Raw genomic sequence first — 25,937 nt, 5'->3', positions numbered from 1 at the left:
TCAAACTGCTTTCCCTATAATCAGCAAACTCATGAGAAAGACCATAATAAAGAATATCCACATAAAGAAGCGATCCATGATTTTGGCAACTTTCCGCCACTCCCCACTCCGTCTTTGTGTGGCCTTCTGGTCGTAATAACAGTTAGCGATGTACTCAATATTCCTCAGGAGTGTTTGGTGATGGCAGATACACTGACCTTCAAGAAGTATTTCTTTCTTCTTCACTGGTTCTTTTCCACCCACTCCATCCTCCCTGACTCTTCCTCCACACCCTTCTTTCAAGTCAAGTAAATTTTATTTGTATAGCGCCTTTCACAACACACATCGTTGCAAAGCAGCTTTACAGAATATCAGCATTAACAGACGATAAAACTGTAATGTCTATAAAGTCGATTAATCATCATTGTGTAATTTAGATAAAATACGATTTTTAATAGTGTTTAAAGATAATTAAATGATAATTGTATTAATAACCCCAGTGAGCAAGCTGTAGGCGACTGTGGCAAGGAACACAAAACTCCATAAAATGTTGATTAATGGAGAAAAATAACCTTGGGAGAAACCAGACTCACTGTGGGGGCCAGTTCCCCTCTGGCTAACATTTTGAATGTAATGTAAATATTAATTATGTATAGGTAAAATCATGGTTTAAAATTATTAAACTAAGTGTTAAGGGTCAGTGATTAAACATCGATTGTGTTTGAACTGTAAGATTAATGACCAAAGTCTTTGAAGTCCATCTTGATTAATTGCAGAAGTTCACATAGATGCAATTGTCCTTGTTAATTGGCTGATGAAGGCTTTTGTTGGCAATAGTTAGTCTAAGCATTTCATTTCAAGATCGTAGTCCATAAATAGACCGAGGTGATGCAGGTTGGAGTTGGCATCATTTCATCCTCTGAAGTCCGTCATAATAGATTGAAGTGATGTTTGGCTGGCACCGGCTGCATTTAGTCATCATCATTCTGCGACATGTAGCAGTGGAGTCCAACATGAAGCAGGAATGGTGCTGGATCCAGCCGGTTCTGGTGACCTCAGGATAGGAGTCCGAGGTTGAGACAGGGAAACAAATAAAAAGATGTAAGCGTAGATGCCATTTAATTTATTGCAGAGTAAGAGATCATGCTCAATGTTTCTGGTTTCTGGTTCGGCAGACCCAACTAAAGCAGCCTAATTGTGGGTTGGAGGATAAATTAGGTGTATGTCTGGCTAAATAGATGAGTCTTTAGTCTAGACTTAAACTGAGAGAGTGTGTCTGCATCTCGAACAGTGTTTGGGAGACTATTCCATAGTTTAGGAGCCAAATATGAAAAGGATCTTCCTCCTTTAGTGGATTTTGATATTCTAGGAACTATTAATAGGCCAGAATTTTGCGATCTTAATGAGCGTGTTGGAATATAAGCGTGGTAGAAGATCACTTAAGTACTGCAGGAGCTAGACCATTCAAAGCTTTGTACGTAGTTAACAGAATTTTAAAATCAATACGGAATTTAACAGGTAGCCAATGTAACGATGATAAAATGGGGCTAATATGATCATATTTCTTGGTTCTCGTCAGCACTCTGGCTGCTGCATTTTGAACCAATTGAAGTTTATTTATTGATCTTGCTGGACATCCTCCCAGTAATGCATTACAATAATCTAGTCTTGAGGTCATGAACGCATGAATTACTTTTTCGGCATCAGCAACCGAGAGCATATGCCTTAATTTAGCAATATTTCTTAGGTGGAAGAATGCTGTTCTTTAGCTCCTGCAATCTCTCCATGGTCCATGCCCACAGTGATACCTTCTGTCCAGCCACTGGGGCACTCCTTTCCTGGCCCGAGAGATAACGTTGGACTGACATCTTCATTCAATTTGTCTTTTGACTTATGTGGACACACATCATTGGCTGAAACACCTTGTACCCTCAGAGCAAAGTCTTCTTCTCTGGCCCGGCCATTAATAGTGCAGTTGTTTCCCTTCTGAGCAGGTTTGTCTGGATGAGTCGACAGGCAGCCCTCCCCCATGTCATAAACAAAGCAAATCCAAGCCAGGTAGTGCAGGATAAAGCGCCGTGCCCAGGCGGGAACAGGTTGGGCCTCTGGCCCGCAATGGTGGATGTTTATAATGAAGATGGTTAAGGCAGTTGAAGCTGTGATCATGGTCATTGTGGCAATGTAATATTTCCCTGTGGAGGGTTAGAAACAGTCAGTAAGTTTGCAGAACTGTAGACAACAGATTTCATTACAAAGCAATCAGCATTAAATAGATGGTTATAAATACTCACAATGTGAGTATCAAAAGGAAAGTTTCTATGAATTATCCCAATGGTACCACAATGGTATCCCAATTACATTGCTACAACTCAAATAGCGAGATTTCTACAGTACTGTTAACGAAGGGACCACTGCAGGCAGTCCAAGTTTCATTAGGAAGGCTCATTAAAACATTCTGTGGTTATTGACTCAGGGTGCAGATTGTTTATTGCATCGCTTCTAAAGCTCCAGCAGTTTATGTGCATCTCATTCAGTCTCATATTTATTGGGTGGGGGTGGGGTGTTTCTTTTTGGTGGACCAGTTCATTGCACACCAAAACAAGCCATTAATGGTGTGTTATGTGGAATAAAGCAGATACACTATTTACACAGCATTAGCTCACGGCATCATTACTCACGTTTATGAGTAGGGAATAAAAGAACCAGAGTGGATTTACTCAGACAAAGGCAGTCAGTGCACAATAAAGTTGAGATGGCTAAATGATGGCAGAATAATTGGCAGACATCATTGGTTTTTAAGTGAGATCACGTTTAATAAATAATGCAAAAAGAATGCAAGTAATGGCAAGTAAATAACGAAACTTTGTGCTGTACAGTCAATCAGAACTCTGTGCAGTCAATCAGAACTCTCTGCACTTTTGGATTTGTCCTTCTATTGGGGGTTTGTTTCACTTCCCCTACAGCCCTATATTGGAACGCACCAGAGAATTCCAAGTATCCTCTATATCTTTGCTGGCTGTTTAGAGCTCCCACCCCTTTTTGGAGCTCTGCTTACAGCTATATTCTTCTTGATAATTTTCCCTGTGGACCACAGGAGCTTGACTTTTGGCCTAGTTTGTTTATGATATGAATTTCTGAGATCTGAATTTAAGAAATGTGTATTTGTAGTTCTACATTCCTCCTTAATCTGAAAATTTCAACCTGTAATATTATATATGGATAAAATTTTATTTATAAAATATACCACAAAAATGTCTAGAATATAAATGAATAAAATTCTAATTTTAAAACTTTAGTCATTGTTCTAGCTCCATAAACCACAGCTAATTAGAACATTGTTGATGTATATGTACCTGTATGTGTATGTGGACTGGGATTTTGGACTAATGAGATTTCACAGTGGATTGGGCTACCCAGCATAACACATCAGAAACAGAAAATAAGCAATGAAAAATGCCCTGTCGTCATAATCTCATCTGGTTAGGGCAAAATTCTGATTCACATGGAAGATACCTTTTATCGCTTGTCACTTTATCACATTGTGTCTGGTTAGGACACAAAGTAACTGTATAACTAAACATGATAAGTTACTTCTCACCGATGAGTGGCACGTTCTCTGAAGGAGGCATGCTTTCGGCGACCAATAGCTGAAAGACAGTAAGGGCCAGTAACACTGTGACCCCTAAAGACACTTTCTCTCCAGAGTCAGCTGGCAGGTAGAAGCCCAGAGGAGCCAAGAAGGAGATCATCATGCAGGGTATGAGTAGATTGAAGATATAAAAGGTAGCTCTTCTCTTCAGGTGAAGCGTGTAGGTGATATCTGGATAGGGGTCTGAGCAGCAGCCATAAAGAATAACGTTTTTCTTTGCTGGCATTCCCAAAACCTCCCACTCTACGTTCTCCACAAAGTCGGCCAGATCAGCACTGTCCAGAGCATTATGAAGGTCCATTTGGTTGCCGTTGTGTGTCCAAGAACCAAAGGTGAAGCGGCACTGCTGTGCATCAAAGGGGAAAAAAGACACATCAACTTTGCAGGAGCTCTTGGTTATTGCTGGCTGGTCCCACAAAATCTGTCCATCATGGCGGATCACCACATTGGTCTCCATGGAGCTGGAGAACTGATCATCTGCACTGGTGGACAGAAGGTAGAAATCAAGAAAGACTAGATGATGAGCTGGTGTTTAGTGCTATGTTTGTCTTATTAAAAGCCTACAACATTGCATTATTCATTAAATATACAACTAAAGTACTTATACATATTTAATCTGATGAGAAAAAGTGAAATTAAAGAGTGTCATTGTACAGTGTAGTGTAGTGGGACATAGTGTACACTTCTCAGGAGAGTACTCTCTATCCCACTACTTCATTTTCAAAGTTACCAAGAAGAACCTTGCTTACCATAAAACTCTGCGTGAATTGTCCTTGAGGTTCATCCTTTAAAATTAACAGCATCTACAACTAAGGTTTCTTCTTATTGATGCCTAGTCTCAAACAATTAAACACAGATCTAATTGAACAATTATCTTCCACAACCAGGATCACAACCGCTATAGAAATTGAGGGTGACCAATACTCAAATTAACGATCAACCAACATGGATTTTTCAATGGTTGATTTTTAAGTTACATTTGGACCCCTTAAACCCCGAATGTGTGTTTGGATCTTTGAAGACAACCACACATCACAGAGCCATGGCGGGGAGTGGATTTGGATGGCTATTTTAATCTAAATATTTTGGTTGTGGTTTGCTGCCACAAAAATGTAAAGGACCAGAATGTTCTAAAAAGAATGTGTATGTTTTGCTATGATGAGCTTTCTGGACATGAAAATGGTTGAATGGTGAGCTCAGGCCATCTGTCAGCTGACCAGCATCAGATCACCTGAGTAAGTATTTAAGAATTTCTGCTTGAACTTGTCAAAGCTTCAAAATTCTGGTCAAAGTTCAAGGGATTCTTACATGTAGAGAAATAGAAAAAGGAAATATAAGAATAATCTTAAAGGTCAGTAAACATGGACTAGAGTTCCAGGAAAAAGTATGTGAACCCTTTGGATTTACCTAGATTTCTGCATGAATCGGTCATGAAATCTTCTCAAACACAATAACAAACAAAACACACAAACAATATTTGGTGGAGATTATGCTGCCAAAGGAGGGCCAACCAGTTATTAAATCCAAGGGCCCACATAGAGATGGTTTTGAGAAGGTGTTCAATTAAGCTATGAAAATGTACCATTGTTTGATTGTTATTTGTTTAAGCCAGGGGTGCCCAATACGTCGATCGCGATCTACCAGTCGATCGCAAAGGCAATGCTTGTAGATTGCACAAAATTTAAATGTACTTTCGTTAAATTTTTATAAAAATAAATATAATAATGTCTTTCCTTCTTTTAGTTTCTGACTGACTTGCACTTGACGAGTAAATATTGACCAGGCGAGGTTTTGTTTATTCAGTTCTCTGTTCCCAGTAGTTCTTGTTTATGCGCCTTCCAAGAACTACTGGGAACAGAGCGCGAAATTTCGATGCTACTGCCCGGATTAGGCAAAACTGTCTGATTCCATACAGTGCAAGTCATCAGAATAAGGTAAATGCCCTGGCTATTGTAATCTATTGTGCTGTTGGTGTTTTGGGTTTAGTTTTAAAACTGAATGATATCAACATTGAACATTATTATATATATTTTTTATTAATTAGAAAATGAATTCCATGAAGGGATACATGCAGCAGTCCCAACAAGCATTTTCTTATTTTAAATGAAACTGTGTTTTTTAGTTGGTAGATCTTATTGAGTTGGTCATTTAAAAGTAGATCATCACACAAAAAAGTGTGGGCACCCCTGGTTTAAGCAAACTATTGTTGTGACTATTGAAGTCGAAGATCGAATAAAATTTTGGAACGTGCAATTTAAAAAAAAATTATAATCTTTTGAGCCCTATAATATCAACCTGTTTGTTTACAGGGAATTAAAGGAATACTGAAGTTCACCCAAAAATGTAAGTTCTGTCAAAAAACTTATTACCCCATGTCTTCTAAAAACTTTACTTTTTTCTTCTGAAGATGCATAAAGTTGTATTTCAATAAATATCCCAGTCTGTCTTTTCAGTACATTGGCAGTTGATAGTGACTCACATTAAAGTTTTAATCATAAATGCAGTCTGCGTCACTCTTACGTCATGTTCCAAGTCCTCTGAAGGCATGCAATGCAATTTGGAGGGAAATGACTAATTAATTTTTGTAAAACATGTTTGCGTGTTGATGAGCACTATGAGAGAAACTCGTTTCTAAGTGACACACATGTACAGTACATGTTTCCCTGACGTCAGGGAAACTTATTGGATGCCTTCAAAATACTTGGAATATGACCACATGGACTAGTTTTATGATACTTTTGCAGAATTTTTGAAGCCTGAATGTGAATATACACTGCAATTTTATTAAAAATATGGGTCAGGATATTTATTCAAATGTATAATTTTATGTTTGTATAAGAAAGAATTTTCATTTTTGATTGAACTACTCCTTTAATTATTTTTTTCATATGCAGTTATTTCCAAAATAAACTGGTGTGGAAAACTGCCGTGGTCCTTATTTAGCAACTTGTTAGCAACATACTGTTTTAAAAAATTATTGTTTGGGGTACAACTCAAGTGTGTGTTATTTAGGTTGTAGAACAAAACATCTATCTTCAAGTAATGTTTACATGGACCTTATTTCACTCAAAAGACTAAAACTGCCATTATAAAAACCCATAGAAAGATTAAGAGGGAACTTATGGCTCTAACATGCAAATTTTTCTTCGGGTTTATGGACTTCCACTTGAATCGCTCTATTAGATTGATAGAACACCACGTATGGTTGTAGAAAAGTATGGTTGTAAAACCATTCATTAAAGTGTTAGTTTGCCAAAAAAACTAAACATTCTCATCATTTACTCACCATCATGCCATCCCAGATGTGTATGACATTCTTTCTTCAGCAGAACACAAATTAAGATTTTTAGTAGAATATTTCAGCTCTGAAGCTCCAAAATCCACATAAGGACAACATAAAAATACTCTATATGACTCCAGTGGTTAAATCCATATCTTCAGAAGTGATATGATTACTTTTACTATAAATTCTCCTCCCTGCTCAGTCAATCTCCACTTTCACATACTCCTTCTTCACAGGGAGGAGAATTTAAGATAAAAATGACTTAAACATTTATCTGTTTCTCATTTGCATCCATCATATCGTGTCTGAACACATGGATTTAACCACTGGAGTCCTATGAATTACTTCCATGCTCCCTTTATGTAGATTTTGGAGCTTCCAAAAGTATTATTATTTATTTTATTTTTTCAATTATGTGACAATTTGAAAGCGCAGACTTTCAAAAATATTCAAAACAAATATTTTTTATTAATTTTACAGTTTTGTTAATAAATTCAGTAGGATTACACATCATGAATGTGACACCAAACTTTGCATTTCTTGAATTCAAGCAGATGAAGGGCTATATCAGGGGCCTATAAAATTAAAAGTAATATTTTTATTATATTTTAAAAAAAAGTTTAAAAATAATAATAATAATAATAATAATGCATAATTGTCACACTGAAATGCTCATTCTACAGTACAGCTTTGATTTTAAGTTGGATGCGGATGTACATTTTCTGGTATTCACAACAGTAAGGTTAACTATAACATCTATAAAAACACCTAACACCTCATGTTGCTAAATTATTCTGACATGACTCAGTTGGAACTCCTTTCATCAGGTTCTTATTGATTTAAATTCAGTCATCTCTTGGAATTCTGAAGGCAAACAAAACCTGTTACATTTTCTTACACTCAAAAAATATATTTTATCCTGTTATCCTGTGTATTTTGCATTTTTCCTTGTGATAATTTAAATGTATTCATAGTTTTAACAGTGGTGTTTGTAGACCATGGTAAGCACATGGAAGCCAGGATCTTCACAACCATGCTTATATGTAACTTGATTTCTATAAAACAAACTATGGCAGTTTTGTAATTAGAAACAATAGGCCTACACTAAACACATTTAAAAACAATAAATATAAACATTTAAGTTGTAACAAAAATTAATTATATCTCTCAATCCCCAAATGTAGACTATTACAAATTTAATAGAGCTGAAGTAGTGATACAGTGGTGGCCAAAAATATCCTTTTAATCTTTCATTCAAAATAAATCACAAAACTCTAAACTTCAATTCATATTAGAAATGTTTGGTGCACCTGGGTGACTATGAACATGAAAGTGTTCAGCCATGACTTCCTGTTTCACAGGGGTATAAAAATTAAGCCAAATTCCCTTAATCATCAATCACAGTGGGTTAGACTAAAGAATATAGTTCTGATGTGCAGCAGAAGGTTGTTGAGCTTCACAAAATGGGAAGTGGCTATAAGAAAATAGACAAAGCATTAAAAAAGCCCATTTCCACCATCAGGGCAATAATTAACAAGTTCCAATCAACTGGAGATGTTAAGAATCTATGGGCTGAAATATGTGCCACCAGAAACTGAATTTGAACCATTTATATTTGAATTTGAATGGCTAAACTTGAATAATTGCATTGAAAAACTGAATTTGAATCACATAATTTGAAATTGTATTGTTTAATTAAAATTGAATTTATTCAAAAACTGAATCTGAATTGTATCATTTGAAATTGAATTTATTCGTTTGGAACTGAAGTCCAATAAAATTTGATCCTCACTGAAAATTAAACTCTCTATATATCTTCACATTCACTTCTCACAATTCAGATTCAGTTCTCAAATTCAATTTCAAGTTACTGAGACAGACATCCGGGTAGTTGGAGGATGAAGGAAGAGCAATCGAGCGCAGATCGATAGATAGCGTTCATTGGCGCACAGGACTCCTCTTGGGCCAATCAGCACCAATGTTTTGGAGCACAGTACGTTACCCGCCATGAAACTATGGAATTACGATTGTGTCAATAATAATGAATGTAACTTTATAAAACTGAACGTAACTTTATAAAACTGAACGTAACTTTTTCAGAAACTATCAAAAATATTCCATTACAAAAGAAGAAAAACACAATTAAAATGAAAAAAAATGAACTCAGTCGCATCGAATTTAACAGGCTCTTCAAATATGCTTCATTTTTTGTTAATGTTTTTCAAAGATTCGTTTTCGCAAATCGTGGATTCTGAATACATTGCCACAGATTTACGCTTACGCTTCGCAGTTTTTCGTTTGCTGTTTTGAGACAAACCTCTCGTGGGGGTGGGCTTAACAGTGATCTACTCTGATTGGATAGTGAGCTTTTGATGGACAGGTGCTCTCTGACCCGGATGTACAGGCGTCACTCAGTGGCGCGATATTGGAAAGCTCTAGCGGTGATTTGTAGTTATGCAATACGTCGTGCTTTGTTGTATTACTTACTAACAATATGTAAATAATATTTGACCTATAATTATATAATTTAATATTATATGAGACCTTCGATCGTCTAATAATCGTCTTCGATCAGTCTGTAAAGATGAGCTCTCAGGAGAGACACGGAGCGGCATCATCTTCCTCCTCCTTGTCCTTCAAGGCAGCTTGAAGTAAGTTCGTGTTACTGAAGTAACCAATAACATCGATAAAAGTTTTATTCATGTAACGTTACAGTGTGCAACAGTTCTGGCTTTATTTTGCAAATTTATTGTTGTATTGTAAATGCATGCTAAATAAAATGTTGCTGTTTTGTCATTGTCATGACTGCAAAACTGAAACCTGGCCATATCTTGGTCCACTGTTTGACTCTGCCCCGACTGCTGAACGGACTGCTGCTGACCCTGCCTTGTGCTGGTATTCCCGAGCGACTGGTTAAGAATTTCAAGGTTGTTATGTACAGCTGCAGATGCAGCATCTGCACCAAGATTTCTGCCTTGCTGTAGAATAAAGACCAGTTTGATATCTGCACTGTCTACATTGACACGTCCTTGAATATAATAACTGTGCAAAAGAGCAAACAATCAAACTACATAACATCATGACATGACATCAGTGCATTGCAAACTTGTGAATGACAATAAAAAATTATTAAAAAATATATAAAAATATGATATTTTATATGTGTTTATCAAAACATTGTGAATAAATATAATAAAATATATGCAATATTCCACCACTGTGTTGAAATTTAGAGTGTTTTCTGTAAAATTAGACAATTTCTATCCATTTACTCCAATGTATGTGGGCAGGACGCTCTTTTAAATTCAGATATGCCTAATTCTCTAAAAAATTCAAAATATCCTGCAGAGCTGAAGTGGTTAAACAATAAATTTGCAAAATAAAGCCAGAACTGTTGCACACTGTAACGTTACATGAATAAAGCTTTTATCGATGTTATTGGTTACTTCAGTAACACGAACTTACTTCAAGCTGCCTTGAAGGACAAGAGGAGGAGGAGTGGAGCATTTGTTTAATAAGCAAGGTCTTTTATTCAGATATTCAGAATTTCTTTCTGAATACCAAATACCAGTAACCCCAAAAGAATTTGCTACAGTAATGGGTGCTATTCCCTCTGGTTTATGTATGCTTTTTAAAAACCGTAATTACTTCACCCCAGTATCTACTGCATCCTTTCCTAAACCTTGTGATACTTCTGTTGGTCAAATCTGTTTTTCAGAGTCGAAAGCTAAAAACTATAAGATCTTTATTTCTTTAGGATTTGATTTCTGTTCCACCTGTTATTTCCTTTTGGAATAATTTGTTTGGTAACCTTAATTGGAAAAAAATCTGGTCTTTACAGCAGAAATTCATTCTCACAAATAAAGTGAAAGAAATGTCCTTTAAGTTGATACACAGGTTCTATCCTGTTAAGAAATTTATACAAAGATTTAAATCTGACATTGAGCTAACATGCTCTTTTTGTGTGAATTCTGATGAAACAGTGGTTCATTTATTTTGGTCGTGTCATTACACTCAGAAGCTCTGGAATGATATTGATGTTTTTATCAAGTGTAAGATTTTGCCAGGCTTCTCAATACATATGAGAAACATTATATTTGGGTATTTTGATTCAGACCCCACAAACGAAAATGTCTGTTTTGTTATTAATTTAATTATTTTCCTAAGCAAATTCTATATTCACAAATGCAAATTTTTAAACTGTAAACCTATCTTCTCTGTCTTCTTAAAAGAAATAGAAAATTATCTAAATTTGATTTCAGTATCTACTAATAGGAAAGCCATAAGGACTGTTAGAATCTGCACTGCATTTGATCTCTTCATGTGAACATTTTTGTGTGATGTAATGGCCCTACCTCTTCTTTTATTGTTATATACTTTATTATTATTATCTTTTTATTATTATTATTATTTTTTTTCTATTTATTTTTGTCTTCTTTATTGTTTTGGTTGATATTATGTGATGTACATATGCTTTCTCTTTTGTATGTTCCTGTTCTTTGCATTAAACATTTAAAAAAAATAAAAATAAATAAATAAAAAACAAGAGGAGGAGGAAGATGATGCCGCTCCGTGTCTCTCCTGAGAGCTCATCTTTACAGACTGATCGAAGCGATTATTAGACGATCGAAGGTCTCATATAATATTAAATTATATCATTATAGGTCAAATATTATTTACATATTGTTAGTAAGTAATACAACAAAGCACGACGTATTGCATAACTACAAATCACCGCGAGAGCTTTCCAATATGCGCGCCACTGAGTGACCTCTGTACATCCGGGTCAGAGAGCACCTGTCCATCAAAAGCTCACTATCCAATCAGAGTAGATCACTGTTAAGCCCACCCCACGAGAGGTTTGTCTCAAAACAGCAAACGAAAAACTGCGAAGCATAAGCAAAATCTGTGGCAATGTATTCAGAATCCACGATTTGCGAAAACGAATCTTTGAAAAACATTAACAAAAAATGAAGCATATTTGAAGAGCCTGTTAAATTCGATGCGACTGAGTTCATTTTTTCATTTTAATTGTGTTTTTCTTCTTTTGTAATGGAATATTTTTGATAGTTTCTGAAAAAGTTACGTTCAGTTTTATAAAGTTACGTTCAGTTTTATAAAGTTACATTCATTATTATTGACACAATCGTAATTCCATAGTTTCATGGCGGGTAACGTACTGTGCTCCAAAACATTGGTGCTGATTGGCCCAAGAGGAGTCCTGTGCGCCAATGAACACTATCTATCGATCTGCGCTCGATTGCTCTTCCTTCATCCTCCAACTACCCGGATGTCTGTCTCAGTAACTTGAAATTGAATTTGAGAACTGAATCTGAATTGTGAGAAGTGAATGTGAAGATATATAGAGAGTTTAATTTTCAGTGAGGATCAAATTTTATTGGACTTCAGTTCCAAACGAATAAATTCAATTTCAAATGATACAATTCAGATTCAGTTTTTGAATAAATTCAATTTTAATTAAACAATACAATTTCAAATTATGTGATTCAAATTCAGTTTTGCAATGCAATTATTCAAGTTTAGCCATTCAAATTCAAATATAAATGGTTCAAATTCAGTTTCTGGTGGCACATATTTCAGCCCATAAGAATCGGCCTGGAAAAGGACCTGTGTGTATATGGTCTCCACGCACAGTGAGGAGGATGGTTCAAGTGGCCAAAGAATCTTGCCGGCTCTTGTGTGGACAGGTGTTTTCCATTTACAGGAGAGGCGGTGCTACAACGGAAATGTCTAAAACAAATTATGCCAATTTGCCCTTAAATATGATGTTCAAACGAAAGGAATGTTAATTCCCAAGTTGAAGTACCTCAGTAAGTGGGTGGAGAGTATATGTATAATTATATTAATATATCATTAAAATAAATTATTAGACTAAAAGTACACATTTCTTTTCTCTCTACATTATTACAACTCTCCTAAAATGTACCTCATGTGTTCCCTTCTAGAGGGACTTTGTTCCCTTCTCACTCAAAGTCCTCCCGCTTGATAAAGAGTGGTGTGCTGTCATATCAACCATGTTACATTCTGTTTCCATTTGTCCTATGAAGGCCATCTCGTTTAAACGAGGCTTGTTTAAAGGAGGACACTCAGTATACTGCAGCCTTCCATCGACGTGTCCTAACTAGCACGCAGCCTTTGAAACGAGACACAGCCAATGCTAGCGAATGCTAAGATGAGGCGATCACTCTAAATATTGTATTCTGTGTCTCAGGTGAGTTGTAGGCTACATTTATTTTAACAAATGGTTAAAGAAGTAGACTGATATTTAATATTTTTATTGGCAAATTTGTATATATTCGATAAATACCTTAAATAAAATTTAAATAACAATAATCACATCGTGTTACATTTAAGTTTGTGTTATGAAGTTCAGGAAAATCTGCCGCAGCAAGTACTACGTTCTCCTCCATGATGTTGATTGGTTGTGAAATAAATCCCCTCTGATTGGTCAATGACAAGCATTAGTGGAGGTTGTGACTATTGCTGGGCCTCAGTAAAAATGGATGGGCCAAGTTTTTGCCCAATTTGTTTTTACCTAAATTGTCCTTAACAATAAAGTGCCACATTCAAACAGTTCTTTCACACTTTCAGAAATCAGAATTTATGCATTTTTTAAACAGTTTTATAAATATATATTTGATGTCAAAGAATGATCTCTAATATTCTGGGTGGGCCTGGGTCTAATTTAGGTGGACCCAGGCCCACCCTTGGCTATGCCACTGGTTGCTAGACTTCAGAATCAGATGAACCACGGTACAAATGTGCATATTAATCTATTTGATTAATAAGATTAATATGTTCCTCTTTGCATAAAAATGTTTATCTAGACTGTGAATATATCAGTTCTCCATTATACAGGTTGGTACACATTTGTACCACGGTTCATCAGATTCTGAAGTCTAGCGACCAGTGGCATAGCCAAGGGTGGGCCTGGGTCCACCTAAATTAGACCCAGGCCCACCCAGAATATTAAAGATCATTCTTTGACATCAAATATATATTTATAAAACTGTTTAAAAAAAATGCATAAATTCTGATTTTTAAAAGTCCACCATTTGTAACCTAACACTCCCCTCTCTACTAATTTGCTCTCAGCACCCCTGGCATTGTTTGAATGCCCCTGTTGAAAACCCCTGATGAATGTACAGAATGTATCCTTGGTCACACCAAAGTGATAGACAGAACTTGACATTCTGGTGGATGAATTGATGAAACTTAATACCAATCCGACCTACTTGTTATATAGGACAATATCAGGTCTCCATACATAACTACTAGGTATACGGATGGTATCAAGCCCATCGTAGTCTGTCTTATTCCAGGTGAGGTAGGCATCAAACCACACCTGACGAATCCACAGGTATGTCGTGAATCTGGTTTCTTTCATCCTAGAGGGAAAAAAAGTGGATTTCAGAATCTATTTTAACACATTTATTCCAGCCAGTGAAATAAACACCAAAATCACAAATCTATTTAATAGTTTACTATGTAAAGCTGTTGGATTGTAATGAATGAGCAGCGAAGGCAGACGAGGAGATGCGGATCCAGATGCAGCTTAACTTTATTTAAGAAGACAACTGAATAAACACAAAGGAAAACCCTCAATGGGGAAACAAAACATAAAACAGAGAACATGGGCAGGGACAGGGACAGCATACCAGGCTAAACAACATTCAACGATAGACAAGGACTGAACAAAGAACCAGGGTATAAATACATGAACATGAGACAAAGGGGCCAATGAACAAACAGAACTCAAAACAAGATAACAAGGTGATAGACAGAAACCAATGGTAAATTAACGAGGGCAGGTGAAAACAATGAACGGAGAACACGAACGCTAACAGGGAGACTGTGGAGCTACAAAAGGGACAAAAAGTGAAAACTAAGGCATTACAAAAGTGACAAAAATGGTAAACAAAGGGCAACGGTGAAACAAGACAAGGTATACGTAACAGAGCCCCCCCTCAAAGGATCGGATCCCAGACGATCCTAAAGAAAACAAAACCAAAGACAAAAAACCCACAGAAAACAAAATGATGGCACCAGGGGCAGACAGGCAGACCAGGGGGGACACAAGAGCAAGAAGGCAGTCCAAGGGGCACAGAGGGCAGGCAGGAAGTCCAAGGGGGCACAGAGGGCAGGCAGGAAGTCCAAGGGGGCACAAAGGGCAGGCAGGAAGTCCAAGGGGGCAACGAGGGGAAATGAGACAGTCCACGGGGGCACAAAGGGAAATGAGACAGTCCACGGGGCCAATTAGGCAGTCCCTGGGGGCACAAAGGGACAGGTTTAGGGGGCCAGGGAGGTATCGACCTGGGAGGTGGCCACAGGACAGAGGCCGGTTTTGGTGGCCTAGGAGATGGCCGTGGGGCGAGGACCGGCTCAGGGGACCTGGGAGGTGGCCACAGGACAGAGGCCGGTTTTGGTGGCCTAGGAGATGGCCATGGGGCAAGCACCGGTTCAGGGGGCCTGGGAGGAGGATTGGCCACTGTGGAAGCCGGCAGAGCCGAGGGAGGCCCTGGAGGCAGAGCCGGGAGAGGCTCGGGAGGTGGAGCCGAGGGAGGCGATGGCTTAGGAGGCTCAGAAGGCGGAGCTGATGGAGCCACTGGAGGCGGAGCCGGGGGAGGCGGAACTGAAGGAGGCTCTGGAGGCGGAGCCGTAGGAGGGTCAGGAGGCGGAGCCGGGAGAGGCTCGGGAGGTGGAGCTGAAGGAGGCTCTGGGGCGGAGCTGAGGGAGACTCAGGAGGCGGAGCCGGGGAGGCTCAGGAGGTGGAACTGAAGGAGGCTCTGGAGGTGGAACCATAGGGAGGCGGAGCCGGGAGAGGCTTGGGAGGTTCAGGAGGTGGAGCCGAGGGAGGCGATGGCCTAGGAGGCTCAGTAGGCAGAGCTGAGGGAGGCTCAGGAGGCAGAGCCGTAGGAGGCTCTGGAGTCTCTGGGCGCAGAGCCGTAGGAGGCACGGGAGGCAGAGCCGTAGGAGGCTCGGGAGGCGGGCCGAAGGAGGCTCGGGAGGCGGGGCCGAAGGAGGCTCAGTAGGAGGGGCCCTAGAAGGCTCGGGAGGCTCTGGGAGCGGAGCTGAGGGAGACTCAGGAGGCGGAGCCGGGGGAGGCTCGGGAGGCCCTGGGAGCAGAGCCATAGGAGGCTCGGGAGGCGGAGCCGTAGGAGGCTCTGGAGGCGGAGCCGTAGGAGGTTCAGGGAAAAGGGCCGTGGAAGACTCGAGAGGCTCTGGAGGCGGAGCCCTGGAAGGCTCGAGAGGCGGAGCCCTGGAAGGCTCGAGTGACTTGAGAGGCGGAGCTCTGGGAGGCTCGAGAGACTTGAGAGGCGGAGCCCTGGGAGGCTCGAGGGGCTTGAGGGGTGGAGCCGTGGGAGGCTCGAGGGGCTTGAGGGGCAGAGCCCTGGGAGGCTCGAGGGGCTCGAGGGGCTTGAGGGGCGGAGCCCTGGGAGGCTCGAGGGGCCTGAGGGGCGGAGCCCTGAAAGACTCGAGAGACTTGAGGGGTGGAGCCCTGGGAGGCTCGAGAGGCTTGGGGGGCGGAGCCCTGGAAGACTCGGGAGGCGGAGCTCTGGGAAGCTCGAGAGGAACCCTGGAAGACTCGGGAGGCGGAGCTCTGGAAAGCTCGGGAGGCGGAGCTCTGGAAAGCTCGGGAGGCGTTGGCGCTTGGACGGTCATGGCTCCAGGCACTGGCCCAGGGACGTCGGGGCCACAGGCGCTGGCTCAGGGACAGTCGGGGCCACAGGCGCCGGCTCAGGGACAGTCGGGGCCACAGGCGCTGGCTCAGGGACGGTCGGGGCCACAGGCGCTGGCTCAGGGACGGTCGGGGCCACAGGCGCTGGCTCAGGGACGGTCGGGGCCACAGGCGCTGGCTCAGGGACGGTCGAGGCTACAGGCGCTGGCTCAGGGACGGTCGAGGCTACAGGCGCTGGCTCACTGATGTCTGAGGCTACAGGCGCTGGCTCGGGGACGGTCGAGGGCTCAGGCTCGCTCACCGTGGCTGACGAGGACTCTGGCTCGCTCACCGTGACATGCGTGGGCTCTGGCTCGCTCACTGGCTCGCAGACCGGGACAGGCGTAGGCTCGCTGACCGTGGCAGGCGTAGAGAGCCCAGAAGCGAGAGCCGGGATCGAGAGAGGAGTTTCCCCGGCAGCGAATTCCTCCACGACGAGACTCACGTATTCCTGCCAGGTGTCCGGCAAATCATAACACCGGTGTTTAGGTACACCAATCCTGTAAACGGTCTTCAGGAGGGTGTCATCCCAACCGGTGTGGCCGGCCATGCAGGAGAAATAGTGGGAGAACTCACGGATGTTTAGCTCCATTCGCGTCAGTCCCACGAAGAAAGCCGCTGGATCCATTTTGGTCTATCGTTCTGTAACGAATGAGCAGCGAAGGCAGACGAGGAGATGTGGATCCAGATGCAGCTTAACTTTATTTAAGAAGACAACTGAATAAACACAAAGGAAAACCCTCAATGGGGAAACAAAACATAAAACAGAGAACATGGGCAGGGACAGCATACCAGGCTAAACAACATTCAACGATAGACAAGGACTGAACAAAGAACCAGGGTATAAATACATGAACATGGGACAAAGGGGCCAATGAACAAACAGAACTCAAAACAAGATAACAAGGTGATAGACAGAAACCAATGGTAAATTAACGAGGGCAGGTGAAAACAATGAACGGAGAACACGAACGCTAACAGGGAGACTGTGGAGCTACAAAAGGGACAAAAGTGAAAACTAAGGAATTACAAAAGTGACAAAAATGGTAAACAAAGGGCAACGGTGAAACAAGACAAGGTATACGTAACATGGATCAATTCATACATACTGTACATACAGTGACAATACACATCTTCTATGATGACCATGATTTCCATTTCTGCATATAAGTTGGGCTTGAAATCTAAAATGTTTATCCAGCACACAGGAAGACATGTTGTCATGTGATAAGAGAACCATTAAACAGGAAATGAATTCACTGTGCAAGGCTCAGTAACTTTTAAAAATATATATTATTATATAATCTGACATTACAAGTTTTTAGTTCAGATTGTAAAATGACACAACCTAAAGGAAATGTTTTACTTTCAAAAATATGTTGGAGTACCTATTTTAATTAGTGATTCATTTACGTACACACATACAGGTAGTTGTAAGAAAAATATATGTATTACTTTTCACTTTTACGCCACTTGAAATTGTGCCATTAAAAACCAACATGAATACAAATAATTCATTCTAAAAATGTCTAAGAACTTAATATAAACAAAATTAAAAAATTAAAAATCCTGCACATAATCTTCAGACATTCTTATGAGTTAGTGAATAGTTAATATTCACTGGCAGTTTTTTTGTCACACCAGTCAAAATATGGGAGCCTTCTTTACATGAGAAACATTTAGAAGTAGTTGAAATTCAGCATTTGATTATGTTGTGCTCAGACAGCACTATTCAAAGTTAAAGACCTTGGGCAAAGCAGCACTCTGAGCCGAGACATAGAGAATAAAAATGAATGTGTGATTGACTCATATCAATGATCTGGGAGAGAGTGATCTGCAAGGTAACGTTAATGATGTTGTCCGTATCCTCCACGGGTCTCAATGCATTGGTGTAATTCTTAAATAAATCATTCAGCAGCTTAAATGCATATTTCCCCTGTGCACACAAACATACTGCCAGAAAGGAAGAAGAGAGTGAGAGAGAGAAGTTTGGGCTGATTTATTTAATTCAGGTTGATTAATCAATAAAGGAAGTTAATCAAATGTTTGATGTTTGAGTGTAAGCACAGACAACAAACATTCATTAAAAATGCTTGTTCTCATATTCTTCAATAGCTTAGTGATAGTCATAGTTGGGTCATGAGTAAAGTCATGAGTCTTCAGGGCTGAAAAAGAATAATTTTACCATTTGAGACATTTACTTTTCATTATACTGTCCATCAGACCATCATTACTCTGCAGAATCAGGAATAGTAACCCCTGAAAGAATATTGTTCTGCACAATTACTGTCACACCACAAACTATTTAACAGGCTTAATTATCTTTGTTTCACCTTGAAGAAATTGAAAATATTCCCTGCACTAATTTCCCTAGTCTCCAGATTACTGTTACTGACACTTGGATTAGACTGTAGGACAAGTAAACAAACATATTATATTCAGCACAGCATTACTGCCCCACACTGAAAAGACCAGCCTAACCCTAATCCTAACTGCTGGTCAAGGCTGGTTAGTGCTGGTCTAGCTGGTGGACCAGAATAGTTATACCGTTAGCCAGTAAAAAAAATGCAGGTCAACCAGCGTGGTCTTTCTTGTGAAGCAAGGAAGTCTAAAGGTAGTTAAGAAGCCCAGTGGACACACCAGCATCCATAACAACATATGCCAGTGACCAGGAATTCTGGTGTTTTCAACAGGGAAGACAACATTTTGTAAAAATCTACTACGAAAGTTTATCTAACTTGAAATCAGCCCTATTCAGCCGAATTACTGACAAGCATTATCCCCATCAGACCATTTTGCATCAATTCAAGCATGAACACAATTAACCTATAGAGCTACTAAGAGCGTGTTGCATAAACAATCTTTTTGATATGGGTTCTGGTCCCACTGGAACCAGGAAGTATTCACGTTCATGATTTGAAGGTTACATTTGCACTCAGAAATCTAATTTTTACTCCACTGTTAGGTTATTACTATGTTAAGGGGTTTGGGTTAGGGTATATGGTTATAAAATATGCAATCCTGTTGATTGTATTATCCTACATCATTTATAACTAAAAATACAGCATGCATTGAATGCCACTATGTGTACATTTCCAGCCTGATTTCATGAAATTGACAATGACAGCATTACTGCACAACTATATTAGGTGCTTTATTACAGGTTATTTTAGCGGTTATCTAAGTCTAAAGTTCAAAACTCTATCAGGTGAGATACCACGGAAGCTAATCACATTGAAATATGTGTGTAAATGTAGGTGGGTCTGTAATACAAGCATTACAATGTATAGTTTTTCGAATTATGCGTTATAGTGTTTCAATATCTTAACATTGCAGTGTGTGAGTAATAGTGCAAAAAATAAGTGTTTATTAAGTCATAAACAGCTGTTATACTCGCGATTCGTGTGAGAGTGAATAAAATGCACAGCTGTTGTAGCGCCTCTAGTGTTAATTTTACCAGGAAATTGCAGATAAATGTAAAACATGGCACATAAAATTCAGTTTTCAAAAATGTAGATATAGTAATGTTCATTCTATGAGACTAGGTTGGATATTTCATGTGAAAACTGGAGCTCATACATGTCCATACAGCACTCAAAAAAATGTTTAGCCTATTTTTAAGATGTATCCATTTCAATTGAATAACACATTTCCATCTAATTGAATTGAAAAGTCTTGATGAAAATGTAATTATTAAAACATGTATTTTGTAAGATTTGTACATTTTTTTTTTTTTTTTTTTTTAAGATTAGGCAATTCAATTAAATGGAAATTTGTTATTCAATTGAAATGGATACATCTTAAAAATAAGCACATGCTGATTTCGATAGCGAAACCTTCGCTGTACTGTTGCCGAATTTACACTGTGATCAATCTGGTGTGCCATGCATCACAAGATCAAGAGATTTTAAACACATTGTTATAAATGCATTATGGTGAACCACTAAAATATGGGGACAGCCTTCACTTTTATTTGCTTATTAGTAACCAGCTGGGTATCAAACTGTAGTTCCAGGCTATAAACTCTATATGACTTGCCTGCCAGCTCAGGGTTGCCTGATGCCACATTTATGATGAATGGATGAGCTAACAGACTTTACCAGCATGTGCCAAGAACTGGTGTACTGCAATAATCTTTCAAAGAGCAGTCCATTTATATTTGGCCTCCAGTCCAGCCATGCCTGAACTACTGCCACACCAAATGCAAAAGGACAACACCAGTGACCATGCAGGTTTATTTAATTGCTCTAGACTGTTCTCTGATGATGAGGATGAGTGTGGTCAGCGCTTTCACTGCCGCATCATTTCACTCCAAGAGCCAGACAAAACAGGGCTCTAATCGAAGGGAAGAATGGAGGCTGTGGTGTGAAAAGGATGTGTGAGGTCCAGCTGGCAGGGTTACTGTCCTGCAGCATCAATTGAGCAAGTGTGCAGAAAGTATCAAGTTCTTGAAAGCAAAGGTGCTGCTGCCAAAGGATTTCAAAGATGCTTGACATTGACTCTGTTCAGAATATCCACAAATGCTTCACTGACTGTTTGGCAAAAATAACTCATATTATGTTTTACACAAACAAATAGTGATACATTTTGAAAAAATATGTTTAAAATGATGTCCACTCACATGAGATGAAGACTTCTGTCATATTACATGCAAACTGAGCAAATTAAATGGGAATGCTTATGTAACCAATTCTGCTCGACAGATTCCGAGCGGGATTCGAACTGGCGACTCCGGCATGGGAGGCAAGCATGCTAACAGGAAGGCTAAGGCCTCTAACGTCAGACGTTAGTGCACCTCTTGAGGCCAGGGAAGTAAGGTTTACACACTACAAAGCTACCTACCAGCTGGCTACCGTTACACTTACAGACAGCTTTCTCCAGATATTATAGGCCTCCTTAAATTTGTTACTTTGAGATGGCTTGATTTGTTTTCACAACACTTAATTCAGAATATATGAAGCAGAATGAATAACACAAAATGTATAACACAGAATGTATAACACATTGCAGTTCGTTTTGAAAAGAACACCCATCATCAACAGAACATAAGAGGAGTGTAGGTGGTGTAGAAGAGGAGTGGAGGAGGTGTAGTGGGCTAAAGCACTAAACTGTTAAGCAGAAGGTTGTCGGTTCGATCCCCACAGCCAACACCATTGTGTCCTTCAGCAACGCACTTAACTCCAGGTTGCTCTGGGGGGATTGTCCCTGTAATAAGGGCTCTGTAAGTTGCTTTGGATAAAAATGCATAAATGTAAATGTCCTGATCGAAGACAAGAAGCTCTAGAAGACTACTGAATGGAAGAAAACTCCACACGGTTGGATGCTCAGTTTAACTGCTAAAGAATGAATGACATTGTACAAGTTCTGTAAATGTGTTATAACAATTATTAAAATGTGGTATGGTGTCTGCAGTCACACAGCAACAACTGCAATCATCTTTAACTTCACAGATTGCCATTACAAGAAGTTTCTTAATGTTACATAGTGAAATCCAGCTGTATCACGTCGTCCCCTTAGTGAAACAAGACTTGAATATCTACAAATTCATTGAACCTATTATCACTTTCAGTACAGTTGAACCATTCCTGTTTTTGTTTTTTTTGTTCTTCTAATTAATGAAAACCCATTGAAAAAATATTAGTAAATTGGACTTTAACAAAAGTTACAATACAGTACTGTTTTCTAAAGGCTATATTCATAACTAACACTCTCACCCTTTAATGCAAACCATTAGTCTTCTCTTTAGAGACTTGATCTATGTGATCTTTAACACTACAGTATAAGCACAATATTCACAAATGTAACACTGTATTTTTAATTCTGGCATTCTTAAAAGAATATTCTGGACCAAAAAAAATTATCTTTCTTTAAAAAAAAAGAAAGAAATCGAGGTTACAGTGAGGCACTTACAATGGAAGTAAATCAGGAGGGTTTACAGGGTTTACGGCATTACATCATCATGGCAACAAAGTTGTAAAATTTGATACATTTACTCAGAAGGTGTTAGTAAGCTGAATAATTAATCATAATAATTGAAAAAACACCCTCTGCAGGGAATTGAATAGGATATAAGGGTGACATTGGTACTTCTGGTCTGTGTCTACATGTCATAGGGTGATGTAAGCATTAATTATTTAGAGGAAAGATGAGAAATCAGTGGTGGAGCTAGGGGGTGGCCAAGGGTGGCCGTGGCCACCAAGGACTGAAGCCTGGCCACCCCATTGGCCACCCCACATGCAATTGCCATTTTTGAGCACAAGACTTAACATGTACTGTACTAAAATTTCTGTGCCACCACAGACTGATTGCTGGCCCCTGCCCGGCCAACCCTGTGCTCCGCCCCAGCGAGAAATGCCACTTATAATGTAACAAATGCAAAAATAAAGTCGCAGTTAATTATATAAACTCGCAATTGCCCAATAAAAACTTGCGACTTTATATATAGCAATAAAAGTCACAAATGTGAGATAAAAAGTCAGCATTAGCTCATTTATTTATTTTTATGGCATGGTGGGAACCGTCTTCCATAGATACCTAACCTTGCTCCTTGATAATCTCACTTCGGACATTTATTATTCTGGCAATCCATCATAAAGCAACCTAGTTGAAATAAACCATTTGAAACAATCAAATGTCCTCATGCTCTGTCCTCATGCTGACTTGAAGGTTAATGCAAGATTAACAATTAGACTATTTTATGAGGTAAGATACAGGCTCTGAAAATCATATTGATCATGTCAGATCAGTGTTGTCACCTCTTTACTTTTGGTAGTACAAAGATGTTCCAGATTACTGTGGGGTTTATTAGGCATAAGCACAGAATCCCTTGCCATGGAGGAGGGATTTGCAGTTTTCAAGTGGCAGACTCACAAGTTAGCAATGCAGAACGATTGAAAAGTTGTGTTGTAATTTTGTTTAGTATCTGAAATCCTTACCACGTATGAAAAACACATTTGTGTTAAATCTATGTTTTATATTTCGAATTCATGCTTCTATTTATATGCGGGAGAAACGAACAAACAAGCCCAATAAAACATTGCAAAACAAAATGTGCAAAAAAATACATTTGCAAATATTTATTATTATTTATATATCTATGTATAAGTTATCAAATAGTGTAATTGTGACATTGTTCAACATAAGATTTAACACAAGACAAATAAAAATGAAAAAACAGACGCGGGTGCCTGAATGAACTCGTTCATTAAATTGATGTAAAGTCTTACCTGGAATCAAATCAATGGTGATAATCAAATGTAGAAGAGCCAAAATGTTACGTGGATTCATTTTATGGCTAATTCAAATTATTATACGGTTTCACGACGCCAAATGCGGCAGTTATATATTTCCATAATAGAAGATGTGCAAATATCCATGCGCAAATCGCGAGGCAAGAGAGCAAGTGTCGTGTGTTAGCTGATACTAACAGTAGTGCTGAGTAGTGTGTTAAGAGTCTTGACTTGAGTGAACAATGTGTGTAAGCGTGGAGATGTGTGGTCGTTAAAGTAATATTGAATATAATCTTTGAACTTCGATTTCTCAACACTGAAGTACGAGGACAACTTTAAAGCACATACTTCTGAGGTAAATATTACTACCGGTGAAAGCGTGCCTAACCTAAAGGTGACTGAAATGTATATCTATCTATCTGGCTAATATGTTGCATTGATGGTGGTATATTTACTAGTTACACAGGGAAACCTATCACGAATGACATGAGGACTGAAATTGGAAGTTAAAATGATTTTATTCAGTTTTATAAAAGACTTACACAGACATGCACAGCAATACATCAGACTGTCACAAAAGCGTATTCATTCAAATAACAAGACCCTTAATTATGATGTATATAATCTGTCACAAACTAGGTTTAATGTTCTTAGAAAATAAACATGTGATAGAAATATGCACATTTCTGTAGAGGACTGCAATTGTAGCACAAAAAAAAAAAAAAAAAAAACTACCTGAGGGGTTGCAGGTTCTCTTTAAAGTAACTACATACATCAGCGAAATCCTATCAGCTTTACTTCGTTTTATAAGAATCGCCAGTCACATAATGTTGAACAATTTAGAAACATTTTAGAAATATATTTTTTTTTATCGACTTTTTCTTATCATAGCATAAAAATGTATTTTCTATTCTAGTAACCCTTTAACGCTAAGGTTTTCTAGATTGACACGTCTAAAAGCCAACAAAATAGATATGACGACCACTTACATTTTTAATATATGTGGCCACATATTTTTTAATACCCAATTCTTAAAGCTCTAATCTCCATAAAAAGACCAAATGGTCATTCACATCATAATGAGTGACCTTTAACATTTACACCCATAAAGAGTCCATTGGAGCCATAAAATACTTAAAGGGTGTGCACACTAACAATAAGGCTTAAAAACACCATGATTGAAAAAAAAAAAAAAAACATGAATTTTTAAATGCATTTTTATAGTATGAATAAATTGTTATTGGGCCAGAGAACAAGTACTCTCAACTAAACACATTTACACAATGTTATATTTTAACTTTAAATACACCAGATGTTAACTTCAACCCAACAGACAAATGGAAAGTTGTCAAAACTGGCATTTTCCCCTTCTAAAATGGTAAGGAAAATATCAATCAACAGGAGTATTCAAAGGATACTTTAATTATCAAAGACGCACTCACATAAATCATGTCTATGAATACAAAGACTGGATTTGGGGAAAAAAGAAAAGGAAAAAAATTCCAACCCACATTGGAATGCTTTATTCACAAGTATTGTGCCTAAATATACATCAATAGTCCAACCATGGCCTGAAACAGCCATATAACTTGAGTTCAGAAGGTCATTCAAACTCAAGACTCATAATACCTCTGCAGAACTGATTAAAAAAAAAAAACTTTGTCCATGTCTTCGTATTCAGTGACTGACTACATACTCCTGTAGATAAGATTGAGTAAGGCTGCGGAGTTCCTCTAAAGCATAGTCCTCCGGCATGGGCAGACGTTCAATGTGTGGGGCGAGCTGACAAAGAGGGATGTGGCGGGGGTCTGGGGTGCCTTCACCACCCTGCTGGAGACTCAAGACCACCCGGAGGATGTTAGCCACACGTTTGGCCATCTCTGTAAGGCAACAGAGATCCAGAATCAGAAATCTAGATCAACAGGTTTTAAATGGAATAGTTTACCCAAAAATTTAAACGGTCACAATTTACTTGGCCTCATTTTCCATGGAACACAAAAGGCATATGTTTGGGACTGCCTCAGTCACCATACACTTTCATTGTCCTCCATATAATGA

The 25,937-nt window shown here is 39.0% G+C and overlaps 2 protein-coding genes across 3 annotated transcripts in view; both read right to left on the bottom strand.

Annotated features, from left to right (window-relative positions):
- Positions 1–24,429, bottom strand: LOC127627564 (neuronal acetylcholine receptor subunit alpha-9-like). Its single transcript, XM_052104008.1, has 8 exons — positions 24,422–24,429; positions 23,877–23,944; positions 18,457–18,603; positions 18,352–18,367; positions 14,168–14,305; positions 3,578–4,110; positions 1,743–2,171; positions 1–254 (listed from the first exon to the last, which is right to left on the bottom strand). Exons 1-8 carry the CDS (start codon positions 24,427–24,429, stop codon positions 1–3), a joined length of 1,593 nt encoding a protein of 530 aa, XP_051959968.1.
- The window catches only part of LOC127627737 (nuclear pore complex protein Nup98-Nup96-like), a 42,643-nt gene continuing 41,091 nt past the window's right edge, over positions 24,386–25,937 (bottom strand). For both annotated transcript variants that reach the window (XM_052104252.1, XM_052104253.1), the window contains one exon: positions 24,386–25,759. In XM_052104252.1, the coding sequence (XP_051960212.1) occupies positions 25,557–25,759 (203 nt within the window). In that variant the 3' untranslated portion in view covers positions 24,386–25,556. The remainder of the gene's footprint in view (positions 25,760–25,937) is intronic.

Source organism: Xyrauchen texanus, chromosome 34 (genome assembly GCF_025860055.1).
Source record: "Xyrauchen texanus isolate HMW12.3.18 chromosome 34, RBS_HiC_50CHRs, whole genome shotgun sequence".
NCBI lineage: Eukaryota > Metazoa > Chordata > Actinopteri > Cypriniformes > Catostomidae > Xyrauchen > Xyrauchen texanus.
The sequence above is the reverse complement of the archived record's forward strand: the minus strand, read 5'-3'. Positions and strand labels throughout refer to the sequence as shown.